At 29.0% G+C, this 19,208-nt stretch overlaps 2 protein-coding genes across 3 annotated transcripts in view; both read right to left on the bottom strand.

The window, feature by feature from the left end:
- Window positions 1-7: 7 nt before the first annotated feature.
- On the bottom strand, window positions 8-16,744 carry LOC111688480 (neither inactivation nor afterpotential protein C). Of its 2 annotated transcripts, none has more exons than XM_023450996.2 (18): window positions 16,609-16,744; window positions 9,161-9,495; window positions 8,783-9,086; window positions 8,446-8,726; window positions 7,687-8,354; window positions 7,073-7,621; window positions 6,865-7,015; window positions 6,651-6,792; window positions 6,325-6,596; window positions 5,889-6,175; window positions 5,666-5,815; window positions 3,905-4,008; window positions 3,777-3,824; window positions 2,564-2,751; window positions 1,175-1,288; window positions 815-1,116; window positions 470-743; window positions 8-404 (listed from the first exon to the last, which is right to left on the bottom strand). In XM_023450996.2, exons 2-18 carry the CDS (start codon window positions 9,443-9,445, stop codon window positions 120-122), a joined length of 4,404 nt encoding a protein of 1,467 aa, XP_023306764.2. In that variant the 5' UTR covers window positions 9,446-9,495; window positions 16,609-16,744; the 3' UTR covers window positions 8-119. The 2 variants fall into 2 exon arrangements, with proteins under 2 accessions (XP_023306764.2, XP_046801158.1); XM_046945202.1 differs by lacking the exon at window positions 16,609-16,744 and adding an exon at window positions 16,566-16,591.
- Window positions 16,745-17,359: 615 nt separating this feature from the next.
- LOC111688838 (protein Wnt-10b) overlaps window positions 17,360-19,208 on the bottom strand; it is a 41,485-nt gene continuing 39,636 nt past the window's right edge. Inside the window, exon 6 of the mRNA XM_046945217.1 lies at window positions 17,360-17,812. Coding sequence (XP_046801173.1) covers window positions 17,625-17,812 — 188 coding nt within the window. The 3' untranslated portion in view covers window positions 17,360-17,624. The remainder of the gene's footprint in view (window positions 17,813-19,208) is intronic.

Genomic DNA, 19,208 nt, shown 5'->3' on the forward strand with positions numbered 1-19,208 from the left:
TAAAAGTTCAGTTTTATTTTTCTCAATTTCAATTTTTTTTTACAAGTAATCCAAACCATTATGTTTTATTATTAAAAAAACGTATATATATATATAAACCATTTGTTCGTCTAGCAATTTTATATTTCATATTCTTCCTCATCATTAGAGGCAGCTGCTTCTTGATTGCTGTAATCGTTGGAGTAACTGCTAGACTGTTGGTTGGTGGAAGCTGAAAAATTTCGATTAGTGGTTCCATATTGTGGCGCATTGTTTTCGTCAAAGCGTCTGCCGGTGGGTCGTAGTTTTGGCGCTTGAAATTGATTATTTTGATTAAATTCATAAGTGGTGGAGTTGTTTTCAGGTCGGTTGTAATTGGTTTTGCGTAACATGGCCTTAAAATTGAAGGGAGGTTCATCGTTATTCTACAAAAAAAAAAAAGAAAATTAAAAAAATAATTGTTTTTATTTAAAATTAGAAAACTACATACATCATCATTATAATCTCTTCGACCTATTAGATTTTGTAGCTCATTAACCGGATTTTGAGCTGGTGGATATGAGTTACGCATATTCGATTGATTCTGATTCATTTGTCTATTATACATGTTTTGCTGCATGGGTGGCATAGGTGGTGGCGGTGGTGCAGGATAATTTTTAATACTATTGCGTCGCGAACTATTGCGATTACCTTGCCAGGGAGGAAATGCATTATTGTAGTTGCTGTAGCTATTGTACGCATTCATTTGCATTTGCATTTGATTTCTGTTACAAAATGATTACAAATTTGTTTTACATTTATATTTATCATTTCTTTTTTTGTTTATATAACTAACCTTCTCATTATGTTGGGATCACGATAGAAATTTTGATTATAGATAACATCACTCTCACCCATACGATCCCAGTTGGTTTGACAGGCCTGTTCCTTTTTATAGGCATTATATGTCAAGAGACATGAAGTCATAGAGGGATTTCTTTGCAATGGACTATCCCAGGGTTCTTCATCATTTGTCATCATTGTTGTCATGGTTGAGGCATACGTTTGTCGTTTCATTGAATTGGCTGGATCTACCATATATTGTGTATCATAGAATGGTATTTGATCTAGACGCATGGGTAATTTACGCACAGCCACCTGATTGAGAGTAGAAATGTGTGGAAATATGTTGCCTCTGATTCGATTACTAACTTACCGGCATTGGTCCCAGTTGTGAGGAATTAACTTCTCTTGTATTAATGCGATCATAAGGTACGGTACGAGTACATTTATTAAGACCTGCTACAACACGCTGATTGTAAATGTGAACCTAAAAAAATATTTTATTAATATTTTAAAGTATTTGAATGGGTATAACGTTAGTAAGTGGCTTGCAAACTTTTTGAAGTTAATTTCGAAATTTTGAATTGAAATATTTGAAAATATTTCAGTTTAAACCCAATATATAAAGAATTAAGGGCGGGTTTCTTACTACTCAGTTAAAGTAGGCTTAACTTGCTGTTAGATTAAACTCGGAACGTAACGACGATTGTGTTTTTCAGTTTTGGATTTAAGTTCAATTAACTTAGTTAGTATTGCCAAGTTTTCACTTAAAATATGAAATATGTAATATGAAAAATTTTGGAAAAATTGTAAATAAACATTTAAAACAATAATAAATAAAACAAAACAAATCAGAAAATTGCAATTTACTTAAAATATTAAGTTTTTGTTCTTCCGAAATCATTGTTTTATTCTTTTTGTTAATTGTGTTTTCTCACTTATATATTAAGTTTAATTGACCAATAACACTCAGTTAAACTAAGGGCGGGTTTCTTACTACTCAGTTAAACTAGGCTTAACTTGCTCTTAGATTAAACTAGGAACAAATTTAGGCGTTCTTTAACCGATGATTGTGTTTTTCAGTTTTTGATTTAAGCTCAATTAACTGTGTTAGTTTTGCCAACTTTTTAGTCAAAAAAATAAACAATGAACAGCTGTTTTTTGCAAACAATATTTTTGTAAAATGGAAAATTTTGGAAAAATTATAAATAAACATTTAAAACAATAATAAAAAAACAAAACAAATCAGAAAATTGCAATTTACTTAAAATATTAAGTTTTGGTTCTTCCGAAATCATTGTTTTATTGTTTTTGTTAATTGTGTTTTCTCACTTATAACTTGAGTTTAATTGGCCAATAACACTCAGTTAAACTAAGATAATACGTAACGTTACTGTTTACTGAAAAACACAAAGCATATATTAAACCAGGTTTAACCAAGGAATAAAGATGATCTTTATCTGTAAAACCCGCCCTTATTGTTTTTGTTAATTGTATTTTCTCAATTATAATTTGAGTTTAATTGGCAAATTACACTCAGTTAAACTAAGATAATATGTAACTTTACTGATAACTGAAAAACACGAAACACATATTAAACCAGGTTTAACCAAAGTATGAAGATTATCTCTATAAGAAAAACTCGCCCTAAGATAATACTGTTTACTGAAAACACACAAAATATATATTAAACTAGGTTTAAACAAAGAATGTAGATTATATTTATCTGAAAAACCCGACCTAAGCATAATTTCATACTCACTTGTTGACATAAATTTACAAAATCTTGAAATTTGACAGCTCTATAATGTAAAAGAACTTGGAATAAAGATTTTTCACGCCATTTACGCACATAATGACGTATGAATTCGGCAGTCTCTTGATTGATTTGACCAGTCTTTTCATTCACCAAAGGAGCATAACGTTGGCGTTCACGAAAACCACGGTAAGCTTAAATACAAAAAAAATGTTAAAATAGAAAGAAATAAAAACAAAGAAAAGAAAACAAATGCAAACAAGAATATTAAAATGTTAATAAAATTTCAACAACAATTTATAACAATTAAATGAGACTAAAGATTGTTTATTTGCCAATTGCCTTGGTAAGGAGAAGTAAGGAAGGAAGAAAGGCTGCTAAAACATATGTTACATGGGTCAAGGCTATTGCGTGGTTGATATTTTCTTTTTCTGTTATCGCGTTAATTTAATTAATTTTTCATTTATTTTCAATAATATTTTTTTTCAGTTTATTATAAAAGGTTTCATTAGATCGATCGATAGATGTTATAAATAAAATATAGTGTTATAATAGTTAAGTGTGTGGGAGAGAGAGAAAGAAGAAGAAGTCCGTAATAAGCAGCTTTTCTTTTTAATCCCTTTGACACTATAACATACATTTAGTTAAATGTTAATTTGTTATTGTGCTTCTAATTTTTCCATTGATATGATTTGTTATTTAGTTTGTGTTTTTTTTTTCTTCTAAAAAACATGTAAATCATACCATAAACATTTTTGGCCAGAAACCAAGAAAACTTTACATTTTGTTTAGTAGAGAATGTTTAAATTCAAAATTTATTGGTATTATTATATATTTCTTTAATATCAACTATTTAGGTACTAATTAGTTGTTGGGCTAATAACGTTTTATATGTGAAATAGTTATACATGTAATAAATATAAATATTTTGTTAATATTTTTTTTAATATATAGACGTTTATAATACGTCTGTTGGTTTCGCTTGTTTTGCAACAATTATTAAATCAAATTTTTGTTCTATTTTCTATTTATTCATCTTGGTCATCATCTAGCATGGCATTTTCACGTTGAGCTACTTGGGCCGCTGCTAAGGCCTCTTCTTTGCGATCGTCTTCGAATGTTTCTTCAGCTTCAGAATTTGTCTCACTTATATCTAAATAATCAACTTCGGGTACATTGAGTAGATGATCATTTTCCTGATCCTCATTCTCATCATTACCTTTTTGTATTTTAGAAGCTGCTACATCGTGTTGTCCCATAGCTTTTGCTATAAATACCAGAGAATAAACATATTTAGTATTGTTTCTATTATAAGATTTTAAGATTATGAAAATAGTATTTTTTTACCTTTTGCTGCAGAGCTACTTCCACCCTTCATACGTTTACGTGCCAATAGAGCTCTGATCATTGACTGAACCTTTATGATTTTTTTGACTTGAATTTCGTATAATCTTAAAAGAGAAATAATAGAATTTAAATTCGGAAATTGTACTAATTTCACTTCAACGACAATTTCATTGTGAGATCTATTCGGATTTGATTTTAATTTTGTGTTTCCTTATTGCGAAAACTGTATAAGGGCCAATCTTTAGATGAATGATTAGGGATAAAATTAAAATTAATCTTCGAAAATTGTTTTTGAATACTACGGGCGGGTTTTTTTCAGATAAAGATAATCTACATTATTTGGTTAAACCTGGTTTAATATATGTTTTGTGTTTTTCAGTAAACAGTAACATTACTTATTTGTCCAATTCACAATCGGCATTGTACGGTTGTATTGTAGTATGTCGTTATATTTTATTATTGATTTGTTTTTGTTTCAAAAAACTTTATTTGAAACATGTTTATGACTTACAACGATACGACATCGATTGTGAATTGAACAATTATCTTAGTTTAACTGAGGGTGAGTTTTTCAGATAAAGATAATCTACATTCTGTGTTTAAACCTAGTTTAATATGTATATTTTTTGTGTTTTTCAGTAATCAGTAACGTTACTTATTATCTTAGTTTGACTGACTGTAATTGGCCAATTAAACTCAAGTTATAAGTGAGAAAACACAATTAACAAAAACAATAAAACAATTATTTCGGAAGAACAAAAACTTAATATTTTAAGTAAATTGCAATTTTCTGATTTGTTTTGTTTTATTTATTATTGTATTTAAAATTTTCACAAATTTTCCATTATACAAAGTATTGTTTGCAAAAAACAGCCGTTCATTGTTTATGTTTTTGAGTGAAAAGTTGGTAATACTAGCAAAGTTAACAGAACTTAAATCCATAACTGAAACACAATCATCGTTTAAAGTCCGCCGTTTAATCTAACAACAAGTTAAGCCAAGTTTATCTGAGTAGTAAGAAACCCGCCCTCAATCAGCTAATTTTGTTTGCTAGTTTAGGCTCCCAATGGAGGTGGTTTAAACTTGAGCAAAAGTGTAAACAGCTGATGCCAAAAAATTAATACAATTTTTATTAAAAAAACATTAAAATGTTTGATTTATCGATTAGTATTAATTTTGGGGACTTTTTGTTTTAAATTTAAGTTTTCTTCTTTTTTATAAAACATGCATTCTTTTTGATAACAAACAGTGACGATTTCTGTTGTTTTGTATGGCAACACTGCGAAGTTTAATCTTGTACTGAAAAATATCATAGGGGATTAACATAAGAACCAATTTATTTTAAGATTAACTAATCTGATTATTAATTGGCATTTGATTGACAACTCAAAAAACCAGCTCTAAGTTGAACATCATATCAAAAAGGAAAATTTTGGTCTATAATGTATACGATATTTCGGCCACTAGTTTGAACGAAAAGTGGCAAAAAAACTCAAGAAGACTTTTCTATAATGGTCGTTTTTTGAAAGAATGCCATAACTGAGCCATTAATAAATATTGAATGAAAGCTTTGTGGCCTAAAAGGAAGTACTCAATAGCTTCTCAAAAAGGGGGATTTTAGTAAATATCTGACTTTTTTCATTTGGAAAATTCGTAAAACAAGTTTAAATTCGAATCCAAATTGAATTCTGTTGAAATTCAAATTGAGAACTTTGGAAATATTTCAGAAAATTGAACAAATAAACAAATAAATGGGTTTACCTTGCCAAAAATTCATCATTATAGTAGCGTAAAAATACTTTAGTCTTTCCAATCACCCAGCCTTCCATTTTCAAACGAATCAATAGCAAACGACAATTATCCGAAGTAATATCGACAGTTTCATCAAAATCAAAAGCCAAAAATTGATATCTATACAAAAGAAACAAATTTTTTAAATTATTTAAATTTTTACAAATTTATAAAATTCCAAAACAAAACAAACCTCTTAAGGAATTCCTGAAAAGATAAACGACACGAGTAGCCCTGTTGTCGTCCAATAACCGTGTCCAAAACACCCAATGCCTTCATTTGCTGTTGTACCATATCTGAATGAAAATTTCGTGGTTTATATTCCAAATCCGCACGTATACAGCGAACAAAATGAACGCCTACATTGGTATTTTGGCTTAAAATTTTGAGCATGGTCAAGCAAGTGTAACGGAAATTGGCAGCCAAAGTGCGTAGATTATTAACTTGTGATATAACACCATTTGTTAAGTGATTAAGGATCTGTAAAGATAATGGAATTGAAAATAAATAAATTGACAAAAAGGTAATTGTAATATTCAGATTCTATGTTCTGTAAACCAGATGTTTATATACATACGAATGAATTTTGATTAGGAACTACTAATAAAATTTATCTAAACTCTACTTACATAAGCTGGTTTCTTGTTATCGTCCGCCTTATGTTGGACCTCGAAATTCATGGTCAAATTACCGGCTTTTGTTAATTGATTGGTAAACATGATCATGATATTCTCATCACAAGACGAGCGAAATGCTTCAATCATTTCGGGTGGCACAAAATCGCGATTAATATCGGTAAAAGCACGAGTATCATAAATAATACGTCCCGTATAGTGAGCCACTGATATTTCGGTGGCTGTATGTTTCTTAATAAATTGACTGTGTTTCTCCACAACGCGATCTAAAGAAGATCAATTTACTACCGAAATCTTTAAGTAAAATTTCCTTAACTTACCCATTATTAGATCTTGATCTTGACTGATGCGAGAGGCATCATCAATGATATAGAATAGACCATCGGGTTTTGTTAGCAAATTATCCAAAGCCACTTTATTGTCATAGAAATTTAGATTAATCGTGGGTATATCATCAGCTTCCTTTTATAATGATTAGAAAGTTTTCAAAATGTAATTATAAATATCTTTTCGAAAATCTTAAAAATTACTTACCATTTCCAACATTTCATTAACAAATATACGTTGATTATAATGATACTGCAACTGTTCATTCAGAGTATTAATCATCAATTGCTCGAGACCATTGCGATTGAAACATTCAAAACCATACATGTCATGTATGACAATAGTATTTTGATCGCCACTGTTTTTAAGGAAATAGTTAAGATAGAAACATTTTTAACTAAATTTATTTACTTACAAAACTGCTCTTGGAAAAGCCATATTCATATTGATCTTATTGATAACCCAATCAACCAATCTGGAGTATATGGTGGAGGCTACAGCATCACGAGCATCTCTGGCCTCTTCTGTGGTATATTGACGTCTTTCCGCTATACCACCTTTGACCATAATAAAATTAGTCAAGGACCACATGAATTTCTTTTCATCAACTCTCAATAGCTCAGCAATACGTGTCACTATCTCGGTATTATCAACCTCTGCATATTTACCGGATGTACGGAATCGTATATTGCCGATATTCAAAATGGCAGCTAATATTTTACGTATCGTTTCCAATTGTTTGTGATTAAAATCCAAATCTTTTAAAATCGACTCAAATTCACGATAATGTTCCACATTACCCTGGGGATCATCACGATGATATTTGAGTTTAGTGGGTGGCACATCGGGTGGTATACGCAAATAGCGATAACCACGTTCGGGTTTTAAACTGTACTCTTTTAACAAGCCCTCGGCATTCATGTAGTCATAGAAATAATAGAATATATGGAAATTATGTTGGTTTCTGCGAACGAACCATGCAATATTAAAACGAATGAAATAATTAAGCTTCGTAAATAACCAACTTACCCATCCATGGTAGAAACTCTTAACTTTTCCAACATATACATATTAAAAACGGCACCCGACATCTTGCCCGTTTTGCCAAATGTTATAAAATATTGCAAAACACAACGTGTTGAATCATTATTAATCGGAGTACCCGCATTGACCATCATCATTATGGCCTTAATAGAATTCTCCACACGATCCGTGGCTCCCCGATTACCAGCCCCCAAATAACACAAATGTTTAATCATTAGTTTAACATTTGTCGATTTACCCGAATAACTTTCTCCCGAAAATACCACATGTTGTGGTTCCTTATGATGCAACATATCCTGATAGGCTACATCGGCTACTGCAAAAATATGTGGCAAATTTTCCGAACGTGATTTACAATTATATTTCTGATGAAATTCTATGGGAAATTCATTTGTCATGTCATTCGTATTAATGGCTAAGAGTATATCGCCGATAAACGAATACGATTGACCCATTTCTAAACGTATACGAAGATTTTCTAAAATATTTTCCTCTACGGGATTCTCGATGGCAGCCAAATCTTCTTGGTACATGCGTTCCGGTTTGCCCTCGAAACGTTTAATGTAACCGCAATCTACAAAAATTTCGGGTTCTTTATACAAGCTGCCAGCATCTCGTGAGAGAACTATAAGTTCGCTTATTTCTGTTCTGATCTGTTGGTAATGGAATACAGTTTATATTAAAATCTGGATCTTTTATTATTCGAATAGGTTCGAATAAAACTTTGATTTAATATTAACATACCTCTTCATCATTTTCGAAAAGTTCTGTCAGAAATGGATGTTCTACCATTTCCACCATCATGGGTCGATTCTCTTGATTCTTTTCCAAACATTCTGATATGAAATCGTTCATTTGTTGAGACCAATTCGAGGGCTTAAATAATGTCGGAGGGGGATTACGTACAATTTGAAACAAAGCACGCGATGGATGCATATCGGCAAATGGAGGCTTGCCATCGGCCAATTCAATGGTGGTAATGCCCAAGGCCCAAACATCGACACGTGTTGTTATTTCAGGATCTCCTAAAAATGAGAATGAGTAAATTATCTGAAATAATTCTACAATTAGAAATACATACTGCTCTCCATGGCTAATACAGTTTCAGGTGCCATCCAGCAAGGAGAACCGATGCAAGTGCCACGTTTACCAAATGTTGATTCCACTTGACGTGACAGACCGAAATCACCCAGCTTAACGCGGCCATCCCGGGTCAATAAAATGTTATCGCCTCGTATATCACGATGCAAGACATGATTACGATTAAGTTCAATGGCCCCACGACAAGTTTCGCGTATGATATAAGAGATATGCTCCTCACGCAAACGACGATCCAATTTAATTAATTTATTGGACAAATCTATGGCCGTACCACCGCCACAATACTTTAAATTTTAATCAAGAGAAAAACTATTTATAAAAGTTTCAATTGTTTTAAATTAATTCTCTCAATACTCACCTCTAGTACAAACCAAATCTCATCCGGTCCATTACTCTTTTCCAATTTATAAACCCCATAAAACTCCAGTAAATTGGGGCTATTACAATAATCCCTTAGAGTGTGATATTCTTCCTCTATGGAAACCTGATGTTCTTCATCATAATGTTGGATTTTCAATGCCACTATACGATCATTTTCAAGCTCTTTAGCCCGAAATACTTTGGCATTAACACCTTGAGCGATTTCTTCATAAATCTCAAATTTATCCGTAGGATCCGGTAATTGAGTATAAGGCAAATACATTTTGCTATGGCTTTTTTTGCTATTTCAAAATTCTGTAAATATTTCTAGAACTAAAAGAAAGAAAACGTCTGTTCAGTTAAACACTCGTTGGTCAAGTGATACCCAATGAACTGTTGTAATGTTAAAACACCTTGGAAAATAGGTGGTTTAATTGTTAAAATGTTAGTTGTTGGGACGACGAAGGTGGTAGAATCAATGTAAATCTCATTAGACACGATTTATGTTTCGTGTTCTTTTTATTTAATTTTTTTTTTTTGCAAATTTCTGTGTCTGTCTATGCCTGTCTGTCTGTTCATTGTAAGCAGATGAAACCTTATAAGAGAACCATTTGACCCTGGTTTTATTGTTTTTCTATTTTTAATTACGAAATTTAGTCAAATAAAATGTTGCCAATTTATAGGGAATATTTAGGGGAGGAAATAACCTTATGAGTTACTTAAGCATTTTACAATCTTTTGCTACAAATATTTATCTTATTGGAATCGGTTTATATAAATTTAATAACTTAGAGGTTAAGAATTGTGATGATTTTTGCTTAGAAAATAAAAATTATTTGTCACACTTTAAAAGTTTATAACATTATAAAATATATATAAGGATTTTAATTGCCCAATTTCCAGACGATTTCATTGGGAATCCAAAAAATGCTCAACATTAATTAAATCTTTATTCCGGATTATCAGAAATTCTATGGACTTATTAATATATTATATTAGGTCATTGAAAATGGTGGAAAACTGTGCAGCATTAAACTTGCTCCATTACTATCGTAACCCACCGAATAGTTTTATATACATAAGTCTAAATTCGTTATTTAGCTTGCCCCTGTACTTCCGTAATCCCCGAATAGTTTTATATACTTAAGTCTTAATGATACTGCTGATTTGCGTAAAGATCTGGTCTCCATACAAAGTACCCTTCAGATAATGAATTATAATTCTCTTGTAAACACCAACATAATTATAATATTCTGCAATCGTAGATCACCCTATCAAATTTACCCTTGTCCCTATATAAAAGTTCACAAAATCACTTTTTTTCTAAACAAATTATTAAAATATTTCAATACTCATGTAAAAAACAAATTAAAAGTTTTGTTATAAAATTAATCCACATTTTAACATAAGGTATATTATGGTTGGCTAGGTCCGTTCATTCTTACTTAGTATACCAATCGGCTCAGAATAATTTTCTGAGTCGATTTAGCTACGTCTGTCCGTTTGTACGTTCGTCCATGTAAACCTTGTAATCAAACTACAGGTCGCCATTTTGAAGATAATTCAATGAAATTTGGTACATGATCTTCAATTATCCCAGGGACGAATCCTATTGAAAATGGTTAAGATCGGTCCATTATTTCACCTAGCCCCATACAACTGTACCCCCGTATAGGGCTTCTTAACCTTTTAATCAAACTTTAATCAAATTTGGCACATGATCTTCTATGGTGCCGTAGACGAAGCCTATTGAAAATGCTTAACATCGGTCCATCGGTCCAGCCTATTGAAAATGCTTAACATCGGTCCATTTTTTCACCTAGCCCCCATACAACTGAACCCGCCGAATAGGGCTTTTAAGTTCATAATTATGTTGAATATACTCATAACTCGACAAAAGGCTGCAAAGCCAAGTTCTATACTAGACTTGATGATTCTATAATTATAGGGCCTCAATATAATTATAGAATCATTAATGCTTTATTATGACCACTAAATCACATTTTATTTCTGTAAAAGGTGTAGGGTATTATAAGGACGGCCTCGCTCGACTATAATTTCTTATTTGTTTTAAAATAAATATTTTAATGCATCAAATCTATGTGCTTGAGGTAGGCACATAGATTTGCATAAAATGTTTTAAAATTTTTATTAAAAGTTTTTCATTTTGAAATCTCTGCTTTTTATTAGCAAAATTGGGTTTCTTTGGATTTTTCTTACCAAGTTTACTAACACATTCAAACATGTGAGTTAACTATTTAAATACCAATAACAAATATAACAACAACAACCTCCTTCCTACTCTTTATCTTCTTCTTATGCTTTCAACTTCTATTTTAGTTTCTTAGAAATTTTGCAAGTGTTCGGTTGTTACGCGTTTAATTGTATTCAATTAAATAATAATTTATTAATGTAAAACGGAAGTATTGATAAATATTTTTGCATAAATATTTAAATTAAATGTTAATAAATATCTTTTTATAAAAATTTCGTCGAAAAGTGTCAATGTATTATGTAAAAATTGTGTTTAAAGTTTGTGAAAAAATGTATGAAAAAGTAATATTGCAAAAGTTTGTTGTTTTTGTTTTAATACCGTTTTTGGCGGAATTATAAATGAGAGGTGTTGTTGTTGCTGTTATGTTTATTCTCTTGAATGCATTTTCTTAAATGAAGTTCAGTAATGAAAGTGTTAATAGTAAATGTCAAAAATAAAAAAAGAGTGTGCAAAATATTATGTGTTTGTGTGTATGTAAATATGAAATAGTTTGTCTATTTTTTTTGCTGAATAAAAGGAAAGTTTTGTTAAATGTGTAAGTAATTTTTTAAGGTAATTAAACATTTTATCCTTATTTAATAATTATATTGTTTAATTACTTTTATTTACTGTTTAATTGGTATATTTTTGAAGTATGTATGTGATTTCAAAGAGGAGTAAAATTTTTGATCAAACGTTCTTTTTACAAAATTTAGATATTTTAACTATAAATGTGATTTAAAAAATCTAACTCATTTATTTGTAAAAAATGTTTGTAGTTCCATAGTAAATCAATGACTGTTCCTAATAACTAATTAACTGTCGGTCCACACTAGGAAACTTTTTTTTGGGAAACTTTTGATTTTGCGTGAGAGAGAAAGAATATCATCCTCCTCGCGGTGCGGAGTTTCTCGTACTCGTTGTTTTGTTATTCTTCTCATTCGTACAAATATGGAAACTTCAAAAGTAAATTAAGAAAAAGTTTCTGAACAAAAGTTTCCTAATGTGGACCAGGTCTAAATAGACCAAATGAAATCACACACATATCCGAGTATTCTAACTTTATAATGCTCATAAAAACACCAGATGTGTTGACGGGTGATGGCAAATTCAGTCATTTTTAAAGAATTTAGAAAAAAATTTATTGGAAATTTCGATCACTTTTGAATTCTAGCATTTGTATTTTATGGTACTTATAGAAACAATTACTTATACTCATCCACGTACTTTCCAGATAATATATATTTCTATATCGTTACACTATCTGGAATGTAAGTCGTAGCATAGCGCATTAGGTAATTTTGTTGCAGAAGAATGCTCTTAAAATTTGGTAGACTAGAACCATCTCAAAAATCCATAGCTACAATAATACTTGAATGTAAGTGGTAGTGGATTGGGCATACTATGTACAGAGATGTTGATAACGGCATATTCTGTATAATAATTTTCTTGGAAAGCATGCAAAAGTGAAAATAATGATTCATATTTGGCCTGATAGTCAAAGTTATAGAGATTTTACTTAAAGATTGGCATACTACATATGTACAGAGATGTTGATAACGGTATATTCTGAATAATAATTTCCCTGGAAGTTTGTTCTTTCTTCTATTTCTAAAGTATGAAAAAGAGAAAAAACTCCCGAACTAACTAATTGTTCTTAATTGGCCTGATAGACAAAGTTGTAATAAAATAGGAAATGTCTAAAAGATTTTACTTAAACTTTGGTAAAATCTTTTTTGCTATTATCTGGAATAAAATATTCATTAAAGATTTTTAAAATATTGCAAAATTAGTTTGCAACAAAATTCTTCGACTTGACCTCGGAATAGGTCTACGTTTTCTAAAAAAGATGTAAAGTATGATACATTTTTTGAAATATTTCTGTGGTACTATATGATCTGAAAAATTTGTCTTAATTATATCTTAACATTATTAACCCATTCATTGTTTTATACATAATTTTATTAAAATACTCATTATGGAAATGAATCAATTCTTTAAGATCTCTGATATTTATTAGCAAAATTAAGTTTGTTTTGATTTTTCTTACCAAGTTTACTAACACATTACTAACACAAACAAACATGTGTATTAACTATTCTAATACCAATAACAACATTACTAATAACAACAACAACCTCCTTCCTACTCTTTATCTTCTTCTTATGTTTTCAACTTCTGTTTTAGTTTCTTAGAAATTTTGCAAGTGTTCGGTTGTTACGCGTATAATTGTATTCAATTAAATAATAATTTATTAATGTAAAACTAAAGAATTCATAAATATTTTTGCATAAATATCTAAATTAAATGTTAATAAATATTTTTTTATAAAAATTTCGACGAAAAGTGTTGATTTATTTACTAAAAATTGTGTTTAAAGTTTGTAAAAAAATGTATGAAAAAGTTATATTGCAAAAGTTTTTTGTTTTTGTTTTAATACCGTTTTTGGCGGAATTTTGAGTGAGAGTAATGTTGTTGTTTTTGTTGTTATTGAGTTTATTCTCTTGAATGCATTTTCTTAAATGATATTTAGCAATGAAATTGTTAATAGTAAATGTCAAAATTAAAGAAAATCGTAATTTATTATGTGTTTGTGTGTATGTAAATATGAAATAGTTTGTGGGTTTTTTTTGCAGAATAAGAAGACAGTTTTGTTAAATGTGTGAGTAATTATTTATTATTTTAAAATTTTTGAAAAAACAAAAACAATTTATATGAAAATTGAAGTTAAGTGGGGTTGAGGGATTTACGAAATAACTCCCTAAGTGTTTAATTTGTTTATTTTAGATATGTGGTTTTTAATTTAAAATTTAATTTTTTGCAAAATTCTTGGAAATTAGAACATTTGGAAATGTCATAATTCTGGGTATTACGATGGTCTGCTATAAATTTTCCAACTGTGATGTAGGACTCACTTGACAAATAACCGAGAAAATAGACAATTTATATATAAAAAAGTCTAGCCGAAAATTTATATCTAACGTCAATGCAAGACACAGTGTATTACTTAAACAGCTGACTAACTAGATAAATGAAACAAGTTGTCAAAGTTTGTTTTGAAAATTGTTAACATTGTTTATGTCGCCATTTTTTAATTGTGTTTTGCTATTTGTTAAAATTTGTAAAAAGTGAATTAAAAGTGGTTTTAAAGTAGTATAATATATAATATATAATAATATAATTAAAACCTTAGCATTTTCCACTTAAAAGAAATATTTTTTATTTATGTTTTGTTCACATTGGAAATTTTTACTAAATTTTATTTTATCACAATCTTGAATTATTCCAAAAACAAAATACTTGTAGATGTTGTTGTACAACAAGAGATGTCGCTACTTTATTAATTTACTTTGACTTTGGCTATGTATTCGGAAAAGATTCTTAAAATATTATCAAAAATAGTTTTTCCATAAAAATTATAAAACTGAACCTTGGTCTACATTATCTAATAAAGATGAGAAATATGCTACATTTTTCAAATATTCCTGTTATAGTAAATGATCTGAGAAGTACTTATAAAAGAATAACATTTATCATCACTTCAAAAGTAGAACTAAGTGATTTTTTTAAACTTCTGTGGAAGTGATGTTTATTGACGTCCAAAGAAGTGAAAAGAATCCATTTTTTTTTTAATTTAGAGTATACGTGTTTATAGTGAAATCTTCTTTTTGGAGTTAATTGATAAATGCGTGTAATTTATTTATTTATTTATTTATTTATATATATTTATATAATACTATAACTTCTAAATTACTAAATTACCTCCTGAAGTATTGACTTTAGATGTAGTAAATTGGAATTAAATAAACCCCTCACCTGTGTTAAAATCATAACTTCTTCAGGACATTTTCAGTACTTCTATGGAGTAAATTCAACTTCTTTTTCTCTTCTTGGGAAGTTGTTATACCCTACTCCACTATAGTGGGTAGAGTATTATACGTATGTGATGATATTTATAACACAGAAAAATATTGGCTCAATACCCTTTATCATTTTTTTAGGTTAAGACATGTCCGTCCGTCTGCCGGGCAGGCTGTCCATGTAAACCTTGTGCGCAAGGTACAGACCGGAAAATTAGATGAAATTTGGACCATGCATTTTTCTTGGCCTATTAAAAATGTTCTATTAAAATCGGTCAATTATTTCACCCAACCCATACAACCGTGCTTCCCGATTTGGGCTTTTTAAAAATTGGCACAAATAAGTTTTATATAAGTATAAACGACACTGCAGATTTTCGTAATGGTCAGCCATTATTTGACCCTAGCCCTCATACAAACCCCCTTTCAAAAAATATCTTCAACATCTAATTGACTTGTAACCATTTGTATAGCAATAAAACTCAACAAAACTAACTTTAAAAATATATACTTTCTTCAAATTTACCGAGGATCGGCCCATGTTTGACCTATACTCTTATGTAAATCCTCATTTAGAAAATTTGGTTATTTATCAATAAAATGCTTAAATACTTTGGAATTAAGGTAAAATTCAACATAAAAGTTTCTTTAGAAAAATAAAAATTTAAAAAAATATACTCATGGTGTAGGGTATTTTATGGTTGGCCATACTCGACTATACATTCCTACTTGTTTTTTTGCTGGGTACAATAAATACTCTTTGCTTTATTCAAAGGTTTATAAAATACATTTTGTATGGAATTTTAATTAATAAACTTTTGATAAAAGTTCATGAATAAGAAGTTTTAACTTGAAGAAATTAAGGGGTTTGTTTTTATTATTTTTTATATTTTTGTTGTTGTTTTTATAGTTTCTAATATTAAATCCATATTTAACAAATCATCCATTTAAAAAAAGTCCTTTCACATTTTTTAATTTTTTTCTGAGTATTTAGCTTTAGTAAGAGCAAACAGCTAAGTCTTGGTAAACATTTTGTTACTTTTTTAATTAAAAAAATGTCCTTTTTATCGTCCTTTTTATCGTGTAAAGGATTTAAAAAAAAAAAAAATTTGTACAGATTTATAATCAAATTTTCAGTTTTATATTGTTAAATAAAATTTGTTTAATCCTTTTAGTTTATATACATATGTAATTATGTAATTTTTAATCCTTTAATGTTTAGTTAATTATTTTGATTCTTTAGAACTAAACGCAAACATGTTTCATTCAATATTTAAACAATTTATTACATAAACTTTATTATTGCAATTTTATTATCCTTTTGTTTTTCACCTTGTTTTAAAATTTTTATTTTAATTTTCAAAATTCACCACACTTTTGCTTATTGTTTTTTACTTTAACTTTCACTTTTATTATTATATTGTTTAACTTAACCGACCGAACGTGCAGCCTAACAAGCTGCTAAAAGCCAACTGAAATTGTTAACATAAGAATAAAAAGGTTTAAGCATTTGTTAATGAAGCCTTACATAATAAACATATTTCTTGTAACAAATTTCAAACACTTTTTGTCATGACAAGAAGCAGCAGATAGATAGATATAAGAAACGCTGCCCAGTGTTTTTTGAAAAGTAAAACTAAAAGAGCATTGTACGCTAGGCGCCCTTTAAAAAGTTAATTGAATTAAAAGTCTTATAAAATAGTTAGACAAAGAAATAATGTCAGAATTAGAATTTTTGACACATGCCTTTGGATTACACAGCAAAATATCACAATTTAAAAAAAATATACAACTTTTTTTTTTATAATGAGCATATTACTATTAAATTTATTTTATTTTTGTTTTCAATACATTATTTACAACTAAAAAAAATCAGATTTAGTTTTTTTTTTCTTACATACTTTTAGGGATTTTTCAGTTTTTTTTTTTAAATTTTTAAAGTGTTCATTTAAAGTTGAGAAAAAGAAGAGAACAAAAATGTTATAATAATACTACAAATAGGTTTTTTTTAAAAAAAGTAAAATTCATCTAAACTATATTTTACAACAGACATCTACATAATATCTAATTTTATTTACGTACAAGGACATTTTTTGTTTTGCTCTTTTTTATCATTATTATTATTATTGCGGATCAACTTGTTTTAGAAGCATAAAATTTTGTGTTATTTTATAATAAATAATATTTAATATTATTAAGTGTTATTATTTTGTAAATTGTTTATTTTTATTATTAATTTCTTTAGATTTATGTAAAAAAAGTCTCTTTGTAGAATTTAAGTTGATTGTGTTTGGTTTTGGTTTGTTTTTTGTTTTTGTTTTTCGTTTTTATTTTTTATTTTGTTCTTTTTAATTGCACACACTAATCCATTCTTCGACATGACATTCGTCACATTCTACATTGCAGCACCATTGAAATTTACAATGACAACGTTCGGCTCGTCGTTCCTTCACTAAACTGTAACCACGGCCACAGCATAAAGATGTGCAACCATCACTTAAAGTGCTATTACGATTGCATTTACGACCCACTGTGCCTGTAAATGGGGGAAAAAATACCAAGAAATACTGGTGAGTGTATTTTATATACAATTTTTTATTTGTTAAATATATTTAAAATAAATTTTAAAATGACACAAATGTAACAGTTTTCTTAAGTTAAGACATTTACCCCAAAATCAACTCAATTAAGCCTAGACACATTTAATTGTAAAGACTTCTCAAATTGGCAACTCTCTTACTCTCATATAACAGTTTGGCATCACTTTTGTTTATTTTGTTTCCCTTACTTCTCACATTAACAGTTTGCTATCTCTATTTCCTTTATTTTACAGAAAGTATGCTACAGTTTTTAAACTGTAACGATTTTTGTTTCATATTTATTGAGTTATAAGCAATTTAAGGATTTTTGACAATTTCATACTAAAAATCGATTTTTGGTTGAAAATACAAGTGATCACAAATAAAGCTTATTTTTGCATTTAAACGCATATTTACGGAGTTATAAGCGATTTTATAATTTTTGACAATTTCATATGAAAAAATCGATTTTTGGTCACAAATACAAGTGATCACAAATAAAGCTTATTTTTGCATTTAAACGCACATTTACGGAGTTTTAAGCGATTTAAGAATTTTTGTTAATTTCATATGAAAAATCGATTTTTGGTCGAAAATACAAGTGATCACAAATAAAGCTTATTTTTGCATTTAAACGCATATTTACGGAGTTATAAGCGATTTTATAATTTTTGACAATTTCATATGAAAAAATTGATTTTTGGTCAAAAATACAAGTGATCACAAATAAAGCTTATTTTTGCATTTTTGACAATTTCATATGAAAAATTGATTTTTTGTCGAAAATACAAGTGATTACAAATAAAGCTTACTTTTGCATTTAAACGCATATTAACCGAGTTATAAACGATTTAAGAATTTTTGTCAATTTCATATGAAAACTCGATTTTTGGTCGAAAATACAAGTGATCACAAATAAAGCTTATTTTTGCATTTAAACGTATATTTACAGAGTTATAAGCGAATTAAGAATTTTTGACAATTTCATATGAAAAAATCTATTTTTTTTTTGTCGAAAATACAAGTGATCACAAATAAAGCTTATTTTCGATTTAAACGCATATTTACGGAGTTATAAACGATTTAAGAATTTTTGTCAATTTCATATGAAAGGTCGATTTTTGGTCGAAAATACAAGTGATCACAAATCAAGCTTATTTTTGCATTTAAACGCATATTTACGGAGTTATAAGCGATTTAAGAATTTTTGACAATTTTCTATGAAAAATCGATTTTTGGTCGAAAATACAAGTGATCACAAATAAAGCTTATTTTTTGTATTTAAACGCATATTTACCGAGTTATAAGCGATCTAAGAATTTTTGACAATTTCATATGAAAAATCGATTTTTG

The sequence above is a fragment of the Lucilia cuprina genome, chromosome 2 (genome assembly GCF_022045245.1).
Source record: "Lucilia cuprina isolate Lc7/37 chromosome 2, ASM2204524v1, whole genome shotgun sequence".
Taxonomy (NCBI): domain Eukaryota; kingdom Metazoa; phylum Arthropoda; class Insecta; order Diptera; family Calliphoridae; genus Lucilia; species Lucilia cuprina.

Bases quoted from the DNA above. Each gene is read 5' to 3' on its own strand.
- LOC111688480 (XM_023450996.2), bottom strand. From the start codon at position 9,445: ATGTATTTGCCTTATACTCAATTACCGGATCCTACGGATAAATTTGAG. The intron at 6,176-6,324 runs GTAAGTAGAGTT...TTATCTTTACAG, and splicing joins ATAACAAGAAACCAGCTTAT to ATCCTTAATCACTTAACAAA. The intron at 1,289-2,563 runs GTGAGTATGAAA...ATATTTTTTTAG, and splicing joins TTGTAAATTTATGTCAACAA to GTTCACATTTACAATCAGCG.